Below are 23,687 nucleotides of genomic sequence, written 5' to 3'. Positions count from 1 at the left end.
CTTAAAATGACCATAGCATCATAAAGTCCACACTTAAATAAAGACAAGGTACCTTTTGTATTTCCCATACAAGTTTTAGTGTAACTGTCTGCCAGTTAGTCTCCGCCCTCCTCGGAGAGTGTAGTTGACCAAAAACTTGCATGATACGACCCGACTGTGTGTGAGTTTTGACTGCTTATCTCCCACAGTTGAACATAATCCAACATCTTCTAAGGCCGACGTTGTAAGAGGTATGGACGTGTGTGCGATAGACCTTCTTTGTTATGAAGGAAGTGGAGTGAAATCGCGGACATGTTGTGTGTGTTTGTCGCGCTTAGACCCTTCCCGCTATTTTGTGGCTAACTAACTAGCTAGCGTTAGCTGTTGTTGATTAGGCCGCTTCCCTTCAAGCCAGTCGTTTAAAACACACTCACGGAGCACCGGCCGACTTCCCGTAAAGCTCGGACCAACACTGACCACCACAGGTGCTCGGGTGACTTTCTCGCACATCTGGAAAACACCGTCAGGTTTGAGGAGAAACTCCGTCAAAGCTACATCCGCTGTGCGTTAGCTAACATCAGTAAAGTGGACGTGCTGATCCCCCCCCCCCATCCAGCCTACAAACACACAGACACGATTAAACGCGTTTTTCTCGCCAACACGTCTCCGGATAGTCTGTATTTAACGGAGCGTCGGCTCCCGTGTGTCCGCGACCCCCGTAGCCGCTTTGCGTCGTCGGGTTTCCCCGCTGAAGCTCGGGTCGTATTTATCGCGGCTGCTCTCGGAAGTCTTGGTACGCTGTAAAAACCTTAGCCAGGATTTCCGGCTCCTTTCCATTTGCCCTATGCTGTTTTGTTTCCGTTTATTCTATTTCCGTTTTAAAAGTTTTCTACGCGCAGAGTTAAAGTGTCATTTTAGCAGATTTGTGTTTAAGTCACGAATCGCGATGCGTTTTGTGGGATATTTCACCGTTGCTTAGCAGCGTGGTTCGACCGTTGTGCGACGGGCTGCCTCGCGCTTGCGGTGCATTCGTTTGCTAAATAGTAGCTAACTTGGTTCACTGTAAACCAGGTTCCGTGTCCCGACACGTGTAGCCTGCTGCATATATTTAACTTCTATTTGTTTCTACAACACGTGTTTATGATGTATTCATATGTTTGCTCAATATTTTTGGCAACTTTGGCCTACCAGTTGGCCTTAAGACTCCAAAGCCTCGCCCTCGAGTTGGCTAACGTTAGCAGTCGGAACAGTCGGAGAACTGTTCTGGGCGGTCAATGAGGAGTCGAGGCTGAAAGGCCCACATGGTAGAAACCCCCAAATTGCTTCATATTTACGTCATCGACCCATAACCCACTGCCTCACATGTAAACACATATTCTCTATTATTGGGACAGCAATGTTTTGAACTTTTTGGATGCCTTTTTTTAAGTAGTTTGTACTACTAAACTTTCCAATTACAGAATAATAAAAAGAAAACCACCTGAAGTTATTGTGCTGCAGTGAGCAATGTATCTGTGCCATTGAGTGGCATTATGTGAAGGGAACCGTTTTTAATATTCAGTCCTAATATTTATGAAATTATTATATTACAGAACAGCCACCATTTATTAGCCACATATAACTAATGGCATGTTCTTCTATCATTATATCAAATTCTTTGGGGCTTGTTGATGACATCTGTTGTCACTTTTGGACTCTAAAAATGGTGTGTGTGTGTATATATATATACATGCATGCATATACACAACATTTTTTTTCGGAAGCCATATATGTATGAATCACATTTGGGTTAAAAAATACTTTTCATTACTTTCCGACAGTTTGGCTCTCTACATACAACAGAATGTCTAAGAGTGAACCAGAAGAGATGATAGAGATCGAGATCGATGAACAGGAGAAACAGGCATGTCTGGAGGAAGGGTAAGCTAAATAATTGTGATTTTAAATATTATACTCTTGCACTTGCAATAAATACACATTTACAGTTTTTCACCCTCTCTTCTTTTACATATAGGGTGGAGGAGCAGACCATCACTGCATCAGACTTGATTCAACAAGATATTGACATCAATGAGCCCATTGGCAATTTAAAAAAGCTTTTGGAGCCCCGTATCCAAATGTCACTGGATGCATATGATATTTGCTTGCAGGACATTCAGGTAACAATGTACATAAATCAAGCATGTCAACATTTCTTTATGATTTAATAAATACAGGTGCATAATGTAAGTCTGATAGTAGTCTGGAACTGCAGTGTGGCATTGCCTCTTGTTCAGCTCTAATTCAACAATCTGTTGTATTTCTCCTTGTAGCTTCACCCAGACCACAGCCTCTTTGATCAGGGAGTAAAGACGGACGGCACAGTGCAGCTCAGCCTGCAGATAATAACCAAACCAGGTACTGAGAAGACGCTTCAAAGATCAGAAAATAAATGTAATAAATGTTCATGTTCAAACTAAAATTGGCACTTGACACCACATCAACTTCACCTACTTGTGTTTTTTTTTTTCCCTCATCCAGGTGAGGAGAAGTTGAACATTTTGGAAATCGTGAAGCCGGTGGAAACGGTAGAGGTGGTGATCGATCCAGATGCAGCAGGAGAGGATGGATCTCTGGTGGAGGACGGCCAACTCATTGCTGTTGAGCGATCCGGCCTGTCTGATGAGACGTCGGAGCAGGTTACACGCTGGGCCGCAGCACTCGAAGGCTACCGCAAAGAGCAGGTTCGCCTGGGCATACCATACGGTGAGGAACACTTGAGATGCATTTCTGTCGGATATCCAATCCTTAATGTGGAAACAAGTAAATGTGATGGTGTATGATGTCTGTCTCTTAGATCCTGTGCTCTGGTCAGCTGACCAGGTGATCCACTGGGCTGTATGGGTAATGAAAGAGTTTAACATCGACGAGATGGAAATAGGCAGCATTCACATCCCAGGTCGTGATCTGTGCTTATTCAGTCAGGAAGAGTTCCTTCAGAAAGTGCCCAACGGAGAGATCCTCTGGAGTCACCTGGAACTGCTGCGCAAATGTAAGTCGCACAGAGTTGTTGTAGAATTTAGGAGAGTATGTTGTTGGTTTACAGTGTTTTATATAAGTCAGCGGAGGTCAAATGAAGGCCAAAGTTGCATTTTGTTTGTACCTGGGAATGTCATTATGGCCTGATGGATTTCTCCGAACCCTTTGTATTTATTTTCAGATGTGTTGGCGAGCCAGGACCAGTCTGGAGGGGACGCGACTGTCACCATTGATCAACGTAAGCGGATTATTGAAAATAAATCTGCCAAAGGGGAAACGACAGCTCTCCATGAAACCTGAACATGCCTCTGTAGACAGTCAGCTCAGGACTAGATTTGGCCAGTCAATCTGATGAAACGCAACACAGAGCAGCGATATTATTAAGAACAACGCTGGTACATTTAAAAGGAGAAATTGTCCATTTACTTCCAAGTGGAATAGCTCTATTTACAACATAGTGGGCACTACAACGAGTTGTTCTGATCATTGATATGCTGTTCAACTTTAACCTTTTTGTCTGCGTCTCCAGCTGTCCAGATAATCCCAGCTCAAGTGAGCACACCCACTACCATTAAGGTGTTGAAGCAGAGCCGTGGCCCCAGAGCTCCCCGTATTTCTGGAGGAGAGGAGCGCAGCTCACCTGGTAACCGCACAGGTAATATTCAATCGGCTACTAATTATACAAGCATTTCATTGTTTAGGGCATCTGTCTGCCAGAAGCATCTCAAATGTGAGATATTTATTATTTTCTTCGTCCAATGTGATTATAAGCTAATTATCTTGAAATGATTGATATATTAATAATGAATAAAAACAGCTGATGCAAATGCATCTAATATTTTATACTAAATGTTGTGTTTCTCTGGTGCCAGGCAACAACGGCCAGATCCAGCTTTGGCAGTTCCTGCTGGAGCTGCTGACGGACAAGGATGCAAGAGACTGCATCTCCTGGGTGGGTGAGGAGGGCGAGTTCAAGCTCAACCAGCCGGAGCTTGTGGCACAGAAATGGGGTCAGCGCAAAAACAAGCCTACTATGAACTATGAGAAACTCAGCAGAGCCCTCAGGTTTGTTTGTAGTTATTTATTTATTTTTTTAAAGGTGTGTTCGCTCCAGTGGCTTAGTATTGCTCAATGGTCACATGATGATAACGTCAACCCCCCCCCCCCCCCCCCCCCCCCCCCCCAGAAGTTGGCATTATAAAGCTGTAAACTGATATTCATGTGCAAAATCTGGCCCATTAATCTGGAGAGATTTGGCTATACTCCCAAAAAGAAGATTTGCGAATATTAGTTTTTTTAGCAGCAGCATTATAATGCCGCCCTGAGAGTGAGATTACAGATCGCATGGCAGCACCACAGAAGCAGGAAATAAATTCTTGTAACTGCGGCGCACAAATAATAACGGCACCATCAAAACGTCAAACCTGTTCACGCCGTGCCGGCTGTCCCCTTTTCACGCAGACGTGGCTCCGTTCTGTGATGGCATGTTGTAAAAAAACAAAATATTGTGGTTTTGGAAACATGACATGATTTGTTTCACTTAACAAAAGACTGTCGGATTTGTGCAGCGAGATTCTGACCTTTCGATGTTCTCGTTTTTAGGTATTACTACGACGGGGACATGATCAGCAAGGTGCAGGGCAAGCGCTTTGTCTACAAGTTTGTGTGCGACCTGAGAACTCTGATTGGCTACAGCGCAGCTGAGCTCAACAACCTGGTGACCGACTGTGAACAGAAGAAACTGGCTCGCATGCAGATGCACGGCATCGGACAGCCCATCACCACAGTGACGCTGGCCACCACCACACTAGACAAAGACAGTTAAGGGAGACCGGCCGCATTAAAGCGTCCTCCAGCTGCCAAAGTTTGCTCCCCACCGCTGACTGGAAATCAAATCAACTTTCTTCTTTTCTTTTTTTTTTCTTTTTTGACACAACTGTGTCCATCAGACACAGAAACGCAAGGCTGATCCCTGATCAGTGTGGATTATGAACTTTATTATTGTCTTTACTGTTTGACCAAGGCAGGTAAAACATTCTTTTTCTTTTATATTCTTTTCCTCAACTCTAACCAAGAGAAGTGTGTTCAGGATGAGGCGGCCGAATGTCTGTGATTACTGCGAGAAGATGTGTGTTTGACTGAATGCTTGAATGTGTGACTGAGTGATGAGCTTTGTGTAATGCGTTCGTCTGTAGTTTAGGATCGTTTCCACTGTATATACTGGCATTTCATGTTTTTGATAGCCACCAGGACAAGTGTATTTTCATACTTTCCATTAATAGAAGACCTGTTTTGTATTTTATTTAGTGTTTTGTTCCCTAAATTGTTGGACCCTTTTTTGTCCACTAGAGGGAATAAAGTGGCAAGCATTTTTCTAAATGTCTGAGATTCAGTCTTTTCATCTGAGTATCGGAAAGTAACTAACTTTGCATAAATCATAGTAAGAGATTCAAAATGACAAATAGACCAGGGGTTATGTACATTCAAAATTTTATTCATGGTATACAGAGTGTAGAAAGCTTCGTCTTACTCTAAGCAAATGGTTAATTTAACGACACACCAAGGAAGGTCACTGAATCAATGAGGGACAAATGTTTTCTTTTCTTTTTTTAAACGAGCATCCAAAGACACCCAGATTGAGCATCGATACAAATCAAATTTTAAACATTAACCTGATTTAAGGTTTCAGTTATCTGTACATGTGTGGCCATAATGTGCAGAGAGGTGATGTGTGATTCTGTGGTATAAAAGTACAATATGCATGTCACATTCATGTTTACTGGAGGTGGCGTTAACTTAATTAAGGGATAGGAGGAAATGTCTCTACACTGATGCAATTTATGGTCATCCTCCCAGTGTTGATGGTATTTCTTCACCTTCTTGAGGACTCTTTAGAGTCTTGACGACAGACACGCCGGCAAAGAAATTAACAGAATGTACACGGAGACGTGGGAAATGTAGAAAAATAGAATGTGTGTGTGTGAGATTTGGTGAAGGAGAAAACGGGTCCCATTGTTTTAAGCAAACTGCCTGTACAGTAATGCTGATGCAGCTAGAAAGAGAGGATAAACAGGACATATGGGGGTTAGAAAGAAAGACCGAAGAAGACAAGCACAAGATAGGTGGACTTTCCTAATGAAAGTGGATGAGAGCTGCATCTCCCGTCTTACAATCAAAAGACAGTGGAATGATACACTTTCAGAAAACCTCCGTTCTAAAGTTTGACTTACTTGTTCTAAGAAAACAAACCAATGTGCTGAATTGGCTTCAGGGACTTAACAGCAATAATAATAATTTGGTGATCAGACTTCCAAAATGTAAAGAGTGCATAGAACGCAAACAGTAACAAAATAGTTTTCCTTTCGGATACTATCACACTTCATATAGAGCATTTTTGCCCATGCAGCGAACAACAGTGAAGCATGGGGGATGAGCGCAACAAGCCAAGATTCAGTTAAAGCAAGTCTGTGACAACAAAGCAGACCGGGTTCTGAATACTTTTTTTCTTCATATCACAAGATCACAAAGAAGACACTAGAAATGTACAATCTTGCTAAAATATCTAGTAAGGAACGCTCCATTGGACCTTAACATACAGTACACTGTATCCGTCATCAATATTGCCATGCACTACATATACTTACAGCTAATTTCTGTCTTTAATATATTACACAAAAAAAATAAATCAGAAAACAAAAACATTCAATGTTCTTCAACTTTTACATATTTTGATTATGTATATTTTTTTCTGCTGTATTTCCGTTTTTTGTAAAACAAACCTGAAACAGTTGAGCTCCAATTGTGCGGAGAGGCCCCTCCGCCCATTGCCAGCTTTAATAGCCGTTATGTCATCAAACACAGCGACGTTGTCATTGGAGTGTGTGAGTGTGTGTGTGGGAGGGGGAGGAGGGAGGGACGGCAAATTAAATTGCTTGGATTTTCATGTTTCTGGTCTCGGCTGCGGGACTTCATATAAATCATCAACAGGGTTTTTCAGTACAAACATTATGACGTTTTTTGTTACGATTGGCTGAAATGTGCAGGTGAAACGGGGAACCCGTGTCTGATCAATTATGGGTAAATATGAGCTCAAGTGTGGCTCTTTACAATCGAGGGGATCAGGGATTAAGAAGGCGTTGCTCCGTTTCATTTACCTTTGGCACAACGGGTACAACGATTTCACTCATCTTTTTGTCCAAAAGGATAAAAATGTGCATTTTGCGGTACTCTTCACACCTTTCCTTTGCCTTAAACAAGGTGAGAAAGTGAGGGAGCAGGGGGACCAGAAAGGAACAGTGCGGGGGGGGGATACGTCTGGAGAACATGTTGACGAGCAGCGCTTTAGTTCTGCATCTGCTCGAAGAATTTGTAGGTGGGATTCTCGTAGCCATTCTGCTGCATCTTGGCCAGATGACGCTCCTCTGGTGTCACAGCCGCATCCACCTGCCGACGGAGAAGAGGGTCAGTGAAACTATTTTAGTTTTAATTTAATGTAAACAAACAAACGAACACGTCGCTGCATTTCGCTAAAAAAAAAACCTACTCATGAAAGCTTTTCTTTACCTCAATAACACCGTGATGAATCGAAGTGTATTGTTTCTTCCTCAGCATCACCAAAGTAATGACAATGATAGTTGCTATGACAACCCCGCCGACCATAAGTCCAATAATGGCACCTTTATTGGACCCCACATCCTCAGCGAAAAACACCTGCCGGTAAAAAAATAAAAACTGTTAATGTGCACAAAGCACTGCAGGACCAAAAATCATATGACTTGATGTGTTTTCGTACCAGTTTTTGATGGTAAACCTCATAACCAGCACTTTGCCTCTCTTCAGTCTCCATCCGCACTTCTGGCATCTCTTCTGGCTTCAGCCCAGATACTGAAAGGAAATGAGGATTGTGATACACGTAGACATGATCAAAGGGAATATCGATTCATCGCACAGGCAGTTTGAGGTATCGCAGCCATACTGAACTCACACTCACCAGCTCGTGTGGGGAGTCCTCTATCTGGAATCGGACGAGCATCAACAGGCTCAACTGCAGAAAAGGAAAGTCACACAATAGTTTAAAAAAAAAAAAGGGGTTGAGTTGACATCCACATGCATTTTATGATATTCAAACAAATGTCTCTGCCGATACTAAATCACGATGTGTGTTACCGTGGTTCTCTGTATTGGGCTGGTTGAAGCTCTCGGGGTGGATGAAACCCAGTCTGTCCAGGCCAGGGTCCATAGGAGCAGAGCTGTAGGCCTGATCAGGCATCAGAGCGTCGTTACCGTAGCTCACCCTGCCGTCCACCTGCAAACACCACAGTGATATGGACATGTCGGCCTGAGACTGTCGGGAAGGCTTGCTTTGATAATGCCGTCTAATCCAGGTGATTATCTGCTGAAAGGTGAAAAGTCCATTGCCCACAGGTGTGTGTGTGTGTGTGGGAGTGTGCGTGCACATTTCCTGCAATCAGCTAGGCTCATCTATTGCAGGCCACAATTTATTGGTCTCATTTCAGACTAATTCCACAATATGTAGATATGAGATTAATAAAACCCCATTGGTGTCATCATCTTGACCAGGAGGGGAAATTGAGAGAGATTTAACTCTTCCTATTTGGGAGGGGAGAGGGAAACATACTTGGCTGAGAGTTTCAGAGGAACCGGCTTGGTTTCCTTCTTCTATTCATTCACTTCACTCATTTACAGTCACCACTATCTGTGATCCATTGAGCCATTTAAACAAAGTCCCATAAAAGCATCAAACACACACCATTCCTCTACAAAGACCGCATCCAAGGTCCTCAGTGTGCATGGCCACTTTATGTGTGACTCTGTCTTGTTTACTTGCGGGGCGCAGACGAGTCTATTTAGAGAGACAGCGCGTACATAGGTGAGTGAGTGCAGCTCGACTCACCCGTCCGTCGCTCTGCAGTGAAGAGACCTGCTGAGACAGCTCCGCCTGAACTCTCTGCATTATAACAGCTAGCAAGAAAAAGGAGAAAGAGAGTGTGAGTGAGGTAGATACAGCGTGATTCACTTGACTTCAGACATGCTGTTGAACTGGTTTTCATCCCCCGTCAGCACTACATGAGGGTGTGAGGGTCTACTTCATTAAGACCGTATGTAAAGTCTGGTCATATTTAGGTTGGTTTAATGAGGCGGTATTCCAATACGAGATCACCCCTCTTCAAAATGAACAAATCACAACATGATGAATGTAAAAGAAATGTTTGGCACAGCAACAAGAGCTGTTACCTGACATTATTTATGTTATTATTATCCACTGATTATCTTTTCCTGACTGATCAATTAATCATCCTGTGTATAAATTGTCAGAAAACATTGAAAAATGTCCCGATGACACGTTCTCACAGTGAAAAGCAACATCTTCAAATGTCTGAACGACGTTATTAAACCTGTATTAAGATATTCAGTTCACCATCATAACATCCATCCTAAAACTGTGACGAGCTAAAACTGGAAGATTCTTTGACATTTGATTCACTGCAGATTAATTTTCTGTTGATCGATCTAATCAACTTAAATAGTTTGAACTCTACATAATGCTAACATGAACTGAAAACAGTTTACTGTGCTAATCTTTCTATGTTATGATGTTGTCATGTTTAACGACCACGTGGCGTCATAATACCCCGACTCACAAAAGCAGTCATTCATACAGTCAGTAAGAAGCAGAAAAGCAGAAACTTACAGACTTGGTTTTGGATCTCATTCGCCACACTGGGAACTTTGTAGAGCAGATCGACGGATTGATTCATCCTCTCATCAATCACACGCAGGTGGGTCAAAACCTATAAAAAAAAAGGTCAAAAGAAAGCGACGAAGTTACGTCATCATTTAATTTGAGGCCATACTAAGAATTTACAAATACCAGCATCTTAAAACCTTTCAGCCCATTAAAAGGTTTTTAACAGCTAAAAAGGTGTTTGACTTGAAGTGAGCGAGGTACCTGAGGTCGGATCTGTGCGGCCTTCTTGGGATCGACTGTGCGGACGTGTTCATAATGCTTCAGCGTGTGCTGCCTGTCCTTCTGCTCCGCACGGACGTACTTCTTCAGCAGGCTCAACACCTGACGAGCCTGGAGGTGGCAGCGTTGCAATGAAATCATCAAAACATGCATGACGTGCTGCATCTATTCCATATGCACTTCATTATGCTTCCTGCCAGCGATGAACGCAGAATAACTTGACACATACAGGACATTTCCTGGGACAGCTATTGTTATTGGCCTCTGAGCTAAAGAAAATAAATACATTTAATGAATCCCTTCTTCTGTTCTTGTTGTAAAGTCTGATGTGTGTGTGTGTGTGTGTGTGTGTGTGTGTGTGTGTGTGTGTGTGTGTGTGTGTGTGTACCTGTGGGGGATTGGCCTGGAGGGAAGTGAGGTAAGTTTCCAGAGCCAGGCGTCGGTGGCTGTTGAGCAGAGCCTCCACCCGGGCCATGTGGGTTTCCACCAGCTGCTGCCTCTCTCCTGCTGCCTCCCGCTCCAGAGCCTCCACCTTCTCCTGGAAGTGCTGCGAATACAGTAAATCTTACAATAACAATAATATTTATACATGACAAACGTTATAGTTTCATAAGAATACTTCACCGCACACTGGCCTGCAAATACATATTTACTATGAAGGACGGTGCGGGAAGCATTCAAGCTGCTGAAATTATTTTGTTATACTTCTTTGATCATTTATTTTACAAAAATTGGAAAACAATGGAATCTATATAACAGCAGCCTGCGGTTCAGTCGAAGTTTCACAAAATGTGTGTCATGGGACTATCTTTCATCCAAGTGTCTTTGAGTATCATGAAAAGCGCTATATAAATTATTATTATCATGTCGTCCTAGTTGCACCGAGCACAGCATTTAAGGATTTTTATAGGATCTGGTTAAAGCAAAAAGGTTTATGTGGGGTGAGATTTTAAGTGTTTTTGATGAAATATCACAATTGTAAGTTTCATTTTAGTTGCGTTTTCTGACAGAAGCGTTCCTCGCACATGATGTGTTCAATGTCGGTAAGATGAAAATCGGAAAATAATGTTTTGGCTGGTCGTTCATGCATCTACAGCCAGAAGAGCGATACGTTTGAACCTGAAGCTCGACATGAGTTATAAAAATCATTAACAAATGATATTGACATACAGAAGAAGTTGTGATGTCCTACCTGGATGACGGCTTTCTTGTCAGCACGAGGAAGGTTCTTGGCCTGCCTCTCGGCCTCCTCCCACTCCCTCATCACCTGCACATAAAGCACGTCACACCGGAGACATTACAGACTGACAAACTCAGGTTTTGACATTTGGACACTTGCAGGAGCGCGAGCATACCTGGGACATCTTTTCACGGTGTTTGGCCTCCAGGCTTTCTTTGGCCTTCTGGAAGTCAGAGTGCTCGTTGTCGTCCCCGGGAGATTCGAGGTACCGATCCACGGCGTCCGGAGGACTGGGGGCCACGGTGGGCACTGGAAGAGAACCAGAGAGTCAGGAATCGAACACACGCCGGGAGAAGAAAAATAAAAAAAGAGGATGCATGAAAGGTAAGTGCAGAAAGAACACTTATCCCAGTGCGTCCGAAACACACAGAGCCGTCTATAGACACACATAGACAGTCATCAATGAAATGAAAGTGTGTTAAAAACATACAGTACGTGTTAGCTGCATACAGATTGTTTGAATAGAAACACAATTAATGGTTTAAAAAGGGTGATTAGTTTTCCAGTACAAGTGCGTACGTCTATATTTAATGTGTGAGCCTGGCGATAAGATAAAAAAGGTGCAGAGTCAGGATCAGGGCAGGCATTGCACAACTGAGGAGTATGGGTGGAAACAGCAAATCAACCCATGAACCTTTACCAACAGCCTCTCCCATTCACACTCACTGGGACTGTTAACACACTGCAACACTCAGCTGTTTAGGACGAATTTATGACATCCTTAGGGGCCCGGAGCTGCAGCGGCAGATGTTCCGGCTGCAAGGCATGCAAACAAACGCGTGTAGAAATGCATGCAGACGCACACTGACGTTCATCGTTCACTGTTATTCATGACACATCGTCCACATGCTGTAAGAAGTATCAGTTAGTGTCAAAATGATGAAATGAGTAATTCAATGGTTTTGAAGTCAATGACTACTAGGGTGTGATGGCTGCGCTCCAAAAGTACACTCACTTGATTAGCTTGCCTTTCCCTTTTTTTCTTGACAATATTCTATATTTGTTGTTAACAAATCCCATGAATGCAATCGATTGTTGATACGACTAAGAAGTCTGATATGGTTTATTCCTCCATTGTTGTTCAAACACTATTAAATCACTGGCTGACATGTTTCATGGGCACTGTAGCTTAGTTCCCCACATTAATTGAACTGGTTGCTGTAAATACTGACTACAGACCAGAATATGTACCAGTCCATAGCTGAAAGTGGTCCCCAACAGATGCTAGATTCACTCCTGTTTGCATAACATCAGCTGACAACTATAGTACCCAGATGGGTAAGGACACCACATTTTATAACAATGCAACTATATATCTGTGAGACATTTTTAAAGATCCATTTCTTCAAAAAGGAAGTAATGGACTTTATGCGGAAAGTCACAGAAAGAGCAGAGTTTTAACATTTTGAGGCACAGACTGATGCCTTGTTAGTTTGTGTCTTTTCATTAGATTTGTTACATTTAAGCCAAGGACTAGCAAAAGATATGTTATATTGCTGAGAAAATAATCCCACAATACTCAACACTAGAAGACGAGCAAACAAATCCACTTGTCAGTACTGCGAGTTGTTAAGAGCCATCGGACACTCAGGAAAGACAGAGGCAGAGAAAGGGAACGAGACAGAGACAGTCTGCAGCAGCCTGAGGACAGGAATCAGGCTTGTCGCGCGGACACGTCACGGTTTCGACGGCTCCGCTCCTGGGACTTACACGAGCTGCTGCAGACAGCCAGGCAGTACTCCTCCGAATCAAAGTTATTCCTGTTGCCCCCACAGCCCCCAAAGAAGAAGGGAACACAGCGGGCCTTCTCAGGCAGGAAGTACCAACGCTGCAGCATGGCATGACAGGGGCCTGACTCCGCACGAGCCCAACAAACGGCTGAGATATGTACACACAGGCAAACGCAAATTATATATCGTATAAAAATGAATGCAAAATGTGAGCTTGCTACTTAATCAACAAGTGATGAAAAATAACAAATGAATGAATGCACGTAAACGAAGGCTGTATGCACTGGATTTCTTACCTCGAACGACTTCCTCGACCGATTCAGTGGTGGTGGTGGTGGTGGTGGTCATGGCGATGTTAGCATTGCGCTCATCGCTATCCCGTTCATCCATCACGTCGTCGTCGTCTTCCTCCTCCTCCTCCTCATCATCATCATCTGTGTCGCCATCTCCGTTCTCATCCCTTTCAAAAGTCTCCGTCTCTTCGTCCTCATCTTCTTCATCCTCAGCGGCGGCTGCCTCGGTGTCTGCCGGGTGCGACATGCTGTGGGGGAGGGAGACCGGTTCAGTCTGTGCGTCGTCAACGCTGCGCGTCCTTCAAGCTGGATGAATGTGTGCTAGCGACGATACCTGTTCTCAGAGTATTCGGCCTCAGCTCCACCCCACCAAACGTCTGACTCCTCCCCCTCCAGCTCTGCGCTGTCTGACTCTCGCTCCGCCTCCGCAGGACAGCAGACAAACTCCACCCCTCGGAAACGGTCGATACCGCATGGCAACAGCATCCCGTAGTCATGGAGATTCATGGAACGGTCTTCACAGGACTAAATTTAACGACAGGCAATAATCATTATTTCCTACAGCATTATAAAAAAAACGCACAACATTCAATAGTGTCATACGGCTATGATCATCGGGATATGACAACAATAAGAAGTCCATTGAACGCTGCGATTGTCTCACCTCTTTGGCGACAGTGTGCCAGTGCAGATGGCTCTCACACTGGTCCATACGCTCCTGGTGCAGGAACTTACACTTGTCAGGCACGAGCAGGGCATCGCTCACAAACTCCCCAACTGCAACCCGAACACCCCTTTGCTCATTACAGGTAGTTTGTAAATCCATTCTCAACCATACACAGAAACATGCTTGGCAACATACAACGGTATCATTAAATCCAATTACCCAGGCAGCGGTACGGCACCACAATGTGTGTGTGACTGCGGCATTGCTTGCGGCCTTTCTTGCACCAGTTCTGGATGCTGACGGGCTGGTTGGCCTCCACGACATTTGTAATCTGCAACTCTGGGTACACCTGGAGAAAAGGGAGAGATGTTGATGTTCTTTCTATACATTAGCAGTGTCTAGTTTCTTTCTCTCGCTCAATCTCTCTTGTTTGTTTGTTTGTTTGTTTCCATACCTCTTGGCAGTACTGCAGGATGCCCTCCTTGGTGCCGATGCAGCTCTTCGTGCCCGAGAGGTCAGACTCCCATTTGCCACTCTGCACGTTGATGTGCATGTTGAGCTTCCCGCAGAACATGGCCACCTGGGGCTCAGTTTGCAAACCCACAGAGTCATCGGCAGGCACCTGGACAGACAAAAGGAATGAAGATTGATAGTACCGGGCTGGCTAAAGTGTCACTTAACCATGAATATCACCTGATGCAGCTTAGCCCCTCTCAGTTTGTGCTTCTGCCTTTCGCATACAATCCTACACATACATCTGTCTCTCCATGCAATACTGGAATTGGTGAATCATAAGGGTAAAGCCCTCTTTAAATGACTCCATAATATCACAACGCATTTAAGTTGTTGTATAAATAAATAGAGGAATGTACTACTGGTTTAAGCCGAAGCAAGGCCAGATACTCGGTTTCCTCCCATTGAGCCCATAAGCCGGTGAGCTCGGCATCACAGCCACAGGGCAGCACATGTGCCATTTGTTAGCCAGTCTTATGGGGTTTAATCATTTCCTATATTAAAGGATGTTTATTGAGCATGTGCACAGGACCATATTGCCTATCTTTGCAAAGAGTAGAGAAACTTACTGAACCTCACTGGTTATTAAAATCAAGCCAAAAGAACATCGCTGATAGCCTGCATGTATTGTTTCCCCCTTCCTTTTTGTGTGCAGAAACAATGGGAGGAAGTCTCAATGTTTTGCGTTCTTGGCCTTGAATTTTCTTGGTAGAAATCAAAACAGACTGATGCTGCAAGCCGACATCACACGAGCCACCAAAGCCATCTGCTCACAATCTTTAAATGACTAATTCTGGCTTCATGCTACGTTTGCTTGTGAAGATCTGCATTACATTAGCCTCCTGCGAGTTAGGATCATCACCTTATCGGCACATGATGTCATCCATCGGTTTATCTAGTTGCACAATTGAATTGTGTTTAAATGAGAACCTAGCATCAAATGTCGCTGCGGTCTTGCTCATAATGTTTGAATAAAAAAGTTTTAAAAAATTAATATAGGAAAAAAAGCAATAAGCAGTTGGTGCATGTACCACGACTTGAACACAGAAAGTGTGTTACAGGCTTCATTATGAAACTAAACAGTGTTAACCTGCTTCAGATCGCACAGGTCTGAGTATATCAGACAATGGGCAATTGTTCCCCCCACTTATCACTGGCTAATGTCCTTCACATCACGTTTCATGAAAACACAAGACACAGATACCAAGCCATGATGTATCTGGCTTGATTTTCCAGCTAGGAACAATGTTTACTGGCTATGTTAGCCTTTTGCACAGCCCCCAACTTACTTACTCACTGTTTACACTGACACTTTTTTTCACTGACTACTGGCTATGTTGGCCCTCTGCACCCCCGCCCCCCCCCCTTCCTCCTCCACCCCCAGCCTGGACTCCTAGTAATGTGTGTTTTAATTATTTATTTTTTTGGACAATCTTTTTAAATAGTTTAATAGTGTGTATGTGTATCAAACTAAAAACACATATTTTCGACTATACCTTGAATAGGGAAGGTAGAGCCGTAGTAGCACTCTAGTAGCACTTAAATGTCCCTTACCGATAGCACTTTGTTGTATAGCACTTTAGTAGCACTTAAATGGCACTTACGGATAGTACTCTGTAGTTTAACGTTATTGAAGAAATTGTACTTGCTTGATTCTTGTTGTTCTGAGTTTGGACTCATGGTTTAATGCACTTATTGTAAGTCGCTTTGGATAAAAGCGTCAGCTAAATGACATGTCATGTCATGTCATGTCATTTGTTTGTGTGTTGTTTGGAGCTACTTGGATCCTGAATTTCCCTTAGGGGATCAATAAAGTACTTATCTATCTTATCTATCTATCTAAGCCATGTGCTAAGCTACCAGTAAATAGCTCCTTAGCGTGTTATTATTGAATTACACTGAGACAACCACTCAAAGCTGGTCTTACATCAAAGAAGAAAAGCTCAATGTTGCAGCAGGCCATGCCACATCTGGTCACATCTAGGTATTCTGCTGACTCTTTCAATCATGAGATACATTGGCACCCAAAGGGCAGGTTTAAATACATTAAATGGATAGGCTATCAAAGACATATAAGACCCTGTGAGAAAAATAGTAAAGAAAAATACAACAGAACATCTTTCAATGCACCTCACCCAGAGCATCAGCAGATCAGCTACAGTATCTCAGGACAATCACAGGTATGGCAATATGGGGATATTAATTGAGGAAAGTCTTGAGGAATGCTCCTTTCATAAAAAAAAAAAAAAAATGTGTCCAAGATAGTTCTGCACATAGACATTTTCTCTGTAGCACAAAGGGTTTAGTTTGTGGGTGGGAAACCACCAGTATTGTCTCCCTAACATACTTGCACTCTTGAATGTAGCGTGGTGATGAGAAACCCGTCTGTACGCATCCACTGATCTGCATTAAGCGTTATAGAACCTGCTCATGCTATTCCCAGCTGATCCTAAGCCCTGGACGTCACCCTCGTCCTGCACAGCACCAGAAGCAAGAAGCAAGAAGCAGCAAGCGCCATCTTGCTTGTGTCAAAAAAAAAAAAAAGAAAGGATGCATTCTTTTTCTTCCATTCTCCTCGGCAATATCATCGCCCTGCTGGACTTTAAAAAATGGATTTGTATCAGGGGGGCTTTTTGTGCTTAACGTGCTGTATTTGTCAGGGATAGCTGGTATACCGACTTGTACCATTTGCAAACGTTGCTACTTTAAAGAGGACAGACCACAGACTGTATATAAGAAGGGGACAGACCACAGACTGTATATAAGAAGGGGACAGACCACAGACTGTATATAAGAAGGAGACAGACCACAGACTGGATATAAGAAGGGGACAGACCACAGACTGTATATAAGAAGGGGACAGACCGCAGACTGGATATAAGAAGGAGACAGACCGTAGACTGCATATAAGAAGGGGACAGACCGTAGACTGGATATAAGAAGGGGACAGACCGTAGACTGGATATAAGAATGGGACAGACCACAGACTGCATATAAGGGGACAGACCACAGACTGGATATAAGAAGGGGACAGACCACAGACTGGATATAAGAAGAGGACAGAGCACAGACTGGATATAAGAAGGGGACAGACCACAGACTGGATATAAGAAGGGGACAGACAACAGACTGCATATAAGAAGGGGACAGACCACAGGCAGCATGAGAAGGGGACAGACCACAGACTGGATATAAGAAGAGGACAGAGCACAGACTGGATATAAGGGGACAGACCACAGACTGGATATAAGAAGGGGACAGAGCACAGACTGGATATAAGGGGACAGACCAAAGACTGTATATACGAAGAAGACAGAGCACAGACTGGATATAAGAAGGGGACAGACCACAGGCAGCATATGAGAAGGGGACAGACCACAGACTGTATATAAGAAGGGGAGAGACCACAGGCAGCATATGAGAAGGGGACAGACCACAGACTGTATACAAGAAGGGGACAGACCACAGACTGGATATAAGAAGGGGACAGACCACATACTGTGTACAAGAAGGGGACAGACCACAGACTGTATACAAGAAGGGGACAGACCACAGACTGTATACAAGAAGGGGACAGACCACAGGCAGCATATGAGAAGGGGATAGACCAAAGGCTGCATATAAGAGGAGGACATAGCACAGATTGGATATAAGGGGACAGACCAAAGACTGCATATAAGAAGGGGACAGACCACAGACTGGATATAAGAAGGGGACAGACCATAGACTGCACATAAGGGGACAGACCACAGATTGGATATAAGGGGACAGACCACAGACTGGATATAAGAAGGGGACAGACCACAGACTGGATATAAGAAGGGGACAGACCACAGACTGGATATAAGAACGTTAGCTAACATTAGCGTTAGCTCTCTTCGCCCTCGCCACCGCATTAACGAGGTGAATTAACGGAGCAATGAAGAGATCACAGCGACGAACTGACGCGACAACAAGTCGTCTTATGATAACCCGCTTTTTATGTACGTTGTATTCCCCCTTTTAACTCCTGACGACAGGGCCAGGCCGCCCGTCCCTGGCGTGTAACAGTAGGCCTCGGCAGCATCGCTGGTCTCATCTGGTTCGCTGACTCTACGGGGAGGGAATCGGTGTCACGGACATTTCATGTCGATGGACACAAGAGGACAAGATGTTCAACCCGGTCAGGGATAAAAAACAACAACAACAACTCAACGTCACCGGATCAAACAAAGAGTGGGCCTCGGCAAAGCCCCGGTAATCGTGTTATCTGCGGTGGCAGTGAGCCGTTACCGTCGCGCGTCACGGTTTTCTAACCGTTATGTTTATAACGTCTTTAAACCCGGGCTCGGACACCGCGGTCGGGCTGGGTGTCCGACGGGCTCACCGCGACGACGTCTCCCGTTACTCACCTCGGATGAAAGCGTCAAGGTCGCCACCAGTAACAGCAGAAACGCCGTGAGCTCTCCCATGGCGTCCTCCCGGTATCCGACACCCTCCGCGATGTACACGATTAGAAAATAATATTTTTTTTTTTATTAAAAAGGTCAACGCAGGTGGTGATTATGTGTCGACACCAGCGGCGGCTGAAAGTGTTGCGATCCCGATGATCCCTCTCCGTTGAGCTCCCGGTGGCGACTGTGCTGATCCCTGGACGTGTGTCTGGATTGAGAGTGCGCGTGTGCGCGTGTGCGTGTGTGCGCGCTCTCATGTCAAATTAATCCCATAATAAGGCAGAGCCTCTACCGGGTAGATAAATCAAATACATGGGTAGACTCTATTGCTATTGTAATGCAATATATATATATATATATATATATATATATATATATATATATATATATATATATATATATATATATACACACACACACACACACACACACACTATCATCAAATACATGGGTAGACTCTATTGCTATTGTAATGCAATATATATATACACACACACACACACACACACACTATCATCAAATACATGGGTAGACTCTATTGCTATTGTAATGCAATATATATATATACACACACACACACTATCATCAAATACATATGTAGACTCTATTGCTATTTTAATGCAATATATATATATATTAATTTTTTTTGGTCCCTGCACTGCATGTTGTAAATCTTATTGTCCTGCAGTGGGAGGCAGATTTCGCAATAGGCAATGTGTTCCTTTTATTTATTTACGACGATACACCGGAAACTCCGCCGCTGAACTTTCCCTCGGTTTCAGTCTTCAGCGTGACTGAAACCGTGTGTGTGTGTGTGTGTGTGCGCGCGCGCATCGCTCTCATTGTTCACACACTGGGATTTTAACCACATTTCAGTCATCCAAACAATCACTGCGCCGCGGAGCAGATTGGGAATAATGATATAGCCGAGAAGTTATTACAGGCGACCACTTTAACCGCGTATTCCTTCAAGACACTCCAGCTCCATTGGCACCATGAGGACCTACCTGGGAGTGTTAATGCTGGTGTTTGTCTCAGGTAAGCGTCATTCCATTGAAACCAGTAGAGTCTGCTTCGGATATTGGAAATGCTTGTTCAGCAACCGCATGCGCTGCCACACAAACACTTTTTGGTATTGTTACACGAGTCTAGATGGAATATGTTTATAGGATATAATACTCCTGCAGCCGCAGCCCTTGTCTTGCAATAGTGTTAAATGTGTTACTCTAGCAACGACAATGCTCATTGAATATTTAATAAAGAAAACCAAGCACATTTCATATGAATCTGAAACGTGAAATTGTGCAGAAGTTAAAATATTACTATGATATACATAATTGAAATATAAAATGATATAAAGTTGGCAAATTAAAGAAGTTTCAGTACAAATGTCTTGGGTTTATTTAACAGTGAACACATATCTTGTGTCAACATCTGATTAAATCCCACGAAATAATCCATGCTAACAGATACAAAGCGATGGCTACAGGAGTTGAGAAAGAGTATAAATGTATACACAGTTCTTGTAACATTAGACGTTATGTTAACAGAACCAGCTGCTGCTCTGCTTCTAGACCTGTAATCAACAGAGTGTCAACACTAATGCCACGTAAATGGGTTTGTTTAGTAATAGTTGAAGACGTTTTTATTAATACATATTGTATTAGTTGTATATCGGCAGGACTGGTGCACTATTTGGGCGACATGTTTCACATTGTTTCCATGATCTGAGATAAACAATTCTTTTGGTTTGACTTCCGTGTACTTCACGAGAGAGAAAAAAAGTGAGTCTTCTATACAAACAAGTCGCCTGCAGTCGCGGTTGACGTCAGGGAAATATGCACAGTAATTAGCAGAGGGGAGTTTATAATATGACTATATGTATAAATCACTGATAACAGTGGTGGTTATCACACACACAGAAAGCAGAGACAGATTAACAGCCGTGGTTATAAATTGATTTAAAATCTTCTTCACAAAAGAGATTTATTTCTTCTAGAGGGAAGATTTGATTGTGAGTGTAAAAGTAATATGATTAATAAAAAAAGAATAAAAGAAAAGGTCCAATCCTAACAAATGCATTAAAAAGTATACAATGTACAAGTTTACAGAAAGCATACATTTAAGTCATGGTTGTTTCTTCTGATAACAATTAAAACAATGATAAACATTTGGTATTTAATAGTTCAGTCCTCTGTACAATCTTAATTTAGGATAATTGCTGGGAGCAACTTCATGTAAAGGCTCTGTACTTACCGCTGTAAAACCTTGAATTCAGATTCAACATTGGTTCTTTAAACATGGGAATATAACTGAAATATTTGTCAATTTGACTAATACGTCTCTACGGTTCACTGAACTTGTTTAGTGAACTTAACTCAGTTGGTTTTACGTTTGCACGACTGAACTTGAACTCTAAGTTTAGTTCAGTTAACTACATTTGTCAAGGTAGACGTGTTTTACAGACACACATATTTCAGAAAGAGTCTCAGAACTGAACTGATCCCAATTTATTTTCTTTCTTTTTTTACTCCAGGTGATGACACGACGATTCTAGGTGTCTTAGAAGAGAGTGTCCTTCTGCCATGCACCTGCTTAGATTTGGATGAGGAGTTTAAGTTTAAGTGGCAGATGGAAGAACCAAACCTGATGCTGATGTACATGTACAACAAGTCTAGCAATAGATACACAGGCAGGACCCAAATATTTCAGACTGAGAAAGGCAATAACTGCTCTGTTCTCCTCACCAACATCACAGCGGAGGACCAGGGGAGATACAAATGCATTTTTCGCAGTTTAGGTACATACCAGAAATCCCATGTGTATCTGAACGTTTCTGGTGAGTCATTCATCCTTTATGCAGTATTTGATCACTCATTCATGCACCCATGAATTTACAGAAGAGGCACTAACATCTGTCTTCTCTCACCAGCGAGATACAGTGTTTGTCAGACCAAAGACAGCCTGAGTGGAGGTGTGAAGGTTTTCCAGTGTAACGTGACCGGGCGCTACAGAGAGGCTCGGATTCAGTGGACTTTGCATGGACAGCCTCTCACAGATTTAACCAAAACTAAAATAACCCACACAAACAACACAGTGAATGGACTCTACCATTTCAACAGCACACTCAGCACCAAGCTCAACTGGACCTCAGAACCTACATGTGATGTCAAGGCCAACCACATATCAACTACTTTAAGCTCTGGCTGTGCAGGAAAGACAGGTAACTATTTGTTTTTGTAATCTATTTCAGAGAGGATTGCACTTACATTTAGCCCATTGCTACTCCACAATAAATGCATTATGGTATTATTAGTAAACACAGCAACAATCATAAAACAACATATTGTAAAAACACCAAGTAAAAGTGTTGTTGCGGATGTGACTTCAAATTGATTTGTTATTTAAAGTATCATATTCTTGTAATTTCCTTCCACAGAAAAAAACGTAAGAAATCCTAACAGCTCCCAAGTACGAGTCTGGTTAAAAATCATCCCTGTGATGATGTTTGGACTTTGCATACTCTTGTTGTTTTCAAAGTAAGTGTTTATCATAACGCCAGAGATCGTTATTCAAAGTTATAGCTTGTATTTGAGCTCTACTGGTTAAACCATAGTTGCACAATGCCTCTTGCAGTCGTTAAGTCGAGCACTACCACTTTTACTCTTCGGTGTTGAAATGTGTCGCTGTAACTGGATCTCTCCGTGGAATTTATCTTTCCATGTCTTTTGTCCTGGATGTAGGAGTTCACCGAGGACACAAGAAGAGAATACCAACAACCTCTGAACATAACAAACCCCGATGTCACCGAGTAACCTTACATTCCCACCAAAATGTTGTTAATTCCCAATGTGGCATCATGCCCACTTGGCTACTGTTCGCAGACAGGTTTCATCCTGTGCTCATGCCACGAAGGGAATGCAGCGCTTCTGTAACGGACGTCCACCTTGAGAGCTTTTATGGATGTCTTTTTAATCTTTCCTTAAAATTCAAAGAGTGTAAAAGGAGGTTGCCCTCTACGATTTGAAGATGAAGTGATGCATCTAAATGTAATCAGTCATCAGGTAACAGTGATGGGATTCATATTGATATCAGCCAACTGCATTATTTGGACAGCTCATTTTGCAACACTTAGCAACCATTTTGTAAAATAGTCATTCTGGGGTGATATGCAACCATTGTATGAGCCATTGATCTTGTGTGACCATGAGGATGATATTTATAGCACAATGCGTATAGTCTGCACTATGTAAATGATATCTACTGTCTACTGTGATTTTATCGTAAAGGTAAATGGACACACTTTATTTTCTTATAACGGGTTGTGTTCAAATGTAGCGTGTTCTTCTGCCTTTGTGATATAGTTGCACTGAATGTTGTCGCTTTGCCAGAATTGTTTTTACTTTATATAAATAAACAGGTTACGGTCATTGTATTAGACACCAACCATATGCCAATTAAACAGACAGAGACTTTATACCTTTTCCAGTCTAAATAGATGTTGTTGAAACATATTGCTGATCTGGGTTTGTTCAGCAGCTTTCCTTATAGCTGCAAACAGGAGAGCCCATCCAATCTGAAGCAAAAGAGGGTATTGAAATAATATGTGAATGTCTGAATGAGTGGACTTGTTCAAGGTCAACACAGGGTTAAAATGAAAAAAGGCGTTGCTGAGTTAAAAAACCAGAACAACCCATCCACACCCCAATTTAGCATTTGTATCTTTTTGTACCTTTTTCTTGAAAAAGTTGTGTATCCTCTCATCTTGTCACTTTCTTTGTATAAATATGTGTATTCTGAACTGTAAGACAATGTAAAAGACTCCT

General features: G+C 42.9%; 3 protein-coding genes across 5 annotated transcripts; 2 read left to right on the top strand and 1 right to left on the bottom strand.

The window, feature by feature from the left end:
• On the top strand, positions 1-5,376 carry gabpa (GA binding protein transcription factor subunit alpha). Of its 2 annotated transcripts, none has more exons than XM_034560999.1 (10): positions 1-230; positions 1,800-1,899; positions 1,994-2,138; positions 2,292-2,376; positions 2,500-2,724; positions 2,816-3,010; positions 3,179-3,235; positions 3,527-3,652; positions 3,870-4,062; positions 4,600-5,376. In XM_034560999.1, exons 2-10 carry the CDS (start codon positions 1,823-1,825, stop codon positions 4,820-4,822), a joined length of 1,326 nt encoding a protein of 441 aa, XP_034416890.1. In that variant the 5' UTR covers positions 1-230; positions 1,800-1,822; the 3' UTR covers positions 4,823-5,376. The 2 variants fall into 2 exon arrangements, with proteins under 2 accessions (XP_034416890.1, XP_034416891.1); XM_034561000.1 differs by lacking the exon at positions 1-230 and adding an exon at positions 794-1,684.
• Positions 5,377-6,774: 1,398 nt separating this feature from the next.
• On the bottom strand, positions 6,775-19,110 carry appb (amyloid beta (A4) precursor protein b). Of its 2 annotated transcripts, XM_034560997.1 has the most exons (18): positions 18,820-19,110; positions 14,370-14,537; positions 14,135-14,264; positions 13,913-14,025; positions 13,583-13,773; positions 13,252-13,496; positions 12,936-13,103; positions 11,341-11,474; positions 11,178-11,252; positions 10,374-10,532; positions 9,968-10,096; positions 9,710-9,809; positions 8,912-8,979; positions 8,164-8,302; positions 7,988-8,041; positions 7,790-7,881; positions 7,561-7,707; positions 6,775-7,440 (listed from the first exon to the last, which is right to left on the bottom strand). In XM_034560997.1, exons 1-18 carry the CDS (start codon positions 18,877-18,879, stop codon positions 7,339-7,341), a joined length of 2,274 nt encoding a protein of 757 aa, XP_034416888.1. In that variant the 5' UTR covers positions 18,880-19,110; the 3' UTR covers positions 6,775-7,338. The 2 variants fall into 2 exon arrangements, with proteins under 2 accessions (XP_034416888.1, XP_034416889.1); XM_034560998.1 differs by lacking the exon at positions 12,936-13,103 and having other exon boundaries at positions 18,820-19,098.
• A 531-nt stretch (positions 19,111-19,641) lies between these two features.
• Positions 19,642-23,338, top strand: si:dkey-192g7.3 (butyrophilin subfamily 3 member A2). Its single transcript, XM_034561697.1, has 5 exons — positions 19,642-19,899; positions 21,398-21,700; positions 21,794-22,084; positions 22,301-22,400; positions 22,605-23,338. The coding sequence occupies exons 1-5, from the start codon at positions 19,857-19,859 to the stop codon at positions 22,645-22,647; spliced, it is 780 nt and encodes a 259-aa protein (XP_034417588.1). The 5' UTR covers positions 19,642-19,856; the 3' UTR covers positions 22,648-23,338.
• The last annotated feature ends 349 nt before the right edge of the window (positions 23,339-23,687 follow it).

This window comes from Cyclopterus lumpus, chromosome 21 (assembly GCF_009769545.1).
Source record: "Cyclopterus lumpus isolate fCycLum1 chromosome 21, fCycLum1.pri, whole genome shotgun sequence".
In the NCBI taxonomy this organism is placed as follows: domain Eukaryota; kingdom Metazoa; phylum Chordata; class Actinopteri; order Perciformes; family Cyclopteridae; genus Cyclopterus; species Cyclopterus lumpus.
The sequence above is the reverse complement of the archived record's forward strand: the minus strand, read 5'-3'. Positions and strand labels throughout refer to the sequence as shown.

What these genes read in the sequence shown, in the direction of transcription:
- gabpa (XM_034560999.1), top strand. Translation starts at nt 1,823, where the DNA reads ATGTCTAAGAGTGAACCAGAAGAGATGATAGAGATCGAGATCGATGAA. An exon ending in CAGGCATGTCTGGAGGAAGG is followed by an intron (nt 1,900 to 1,993) that starts GTAAGCTAAATA and finishes TTTTACATATAG; the next exon opens with GGTGGAGGAGCAGACCATCA. An exon ending in CCTGGAACTGCTGCGCAAAT is followed by an intron (nt 3,011 to 3,178) that starts GTAAGTCGCACA and finishes ATTTATTTTCAG; the next exon opens with ATGTGTTGGCGAGCCAGGAC.
- appb (XM_034560997.1), bottom strand. Translation starts at nt 18,879, where the DNA reads ATGGGAGAGCTCACGGCGTTTCTGCTGTTACTGGTGGCGACCTTGACG. An exon ending in GCCGAATACTCTGAGAACAG is followed by an intron (nt 13,497 to 13,582) that starts GTATCGTCGCTA and finishes CCTCCCCCACAG; the next exon opens with CATGTCGCACCCGGCAGACA. An exon ending in CACTGCAGAGCGACGGACGG is followed by an intron (nt 8,303 to 8,911) that starts GTGAGTCGAGCT and finishes TGGTGTTTGCAG; the next exon opens with GTGGACGGCAGGGTGAGCTA.
- si:dkey-192g7.3 (XM_034561697.1), top strand. Translation starts at nt 19,857, where the DNA reads ATGAGGACCTACCTGGGAGTGTTAATGCTGGTGTTTGTCTCAG. An exon ending in TGGCTGTGCAGGAAAGACAG is followed by an intron (nt 22,085 to 22,300) that starts GTAACTATTTGT and finishes TTCCTTCCACAG; the next exon opens with AAAAAAACGTAAGAAATCCT. An exon ending in ATACTCTTGTTGTTTTCAAA is followed by an intron (nt 22,401 to 22,604) that starts GTAAGTGTTTAT and finishes TCCTGGATGTAG; the next exon opens with GAGTTCACCGAGGACACAAG.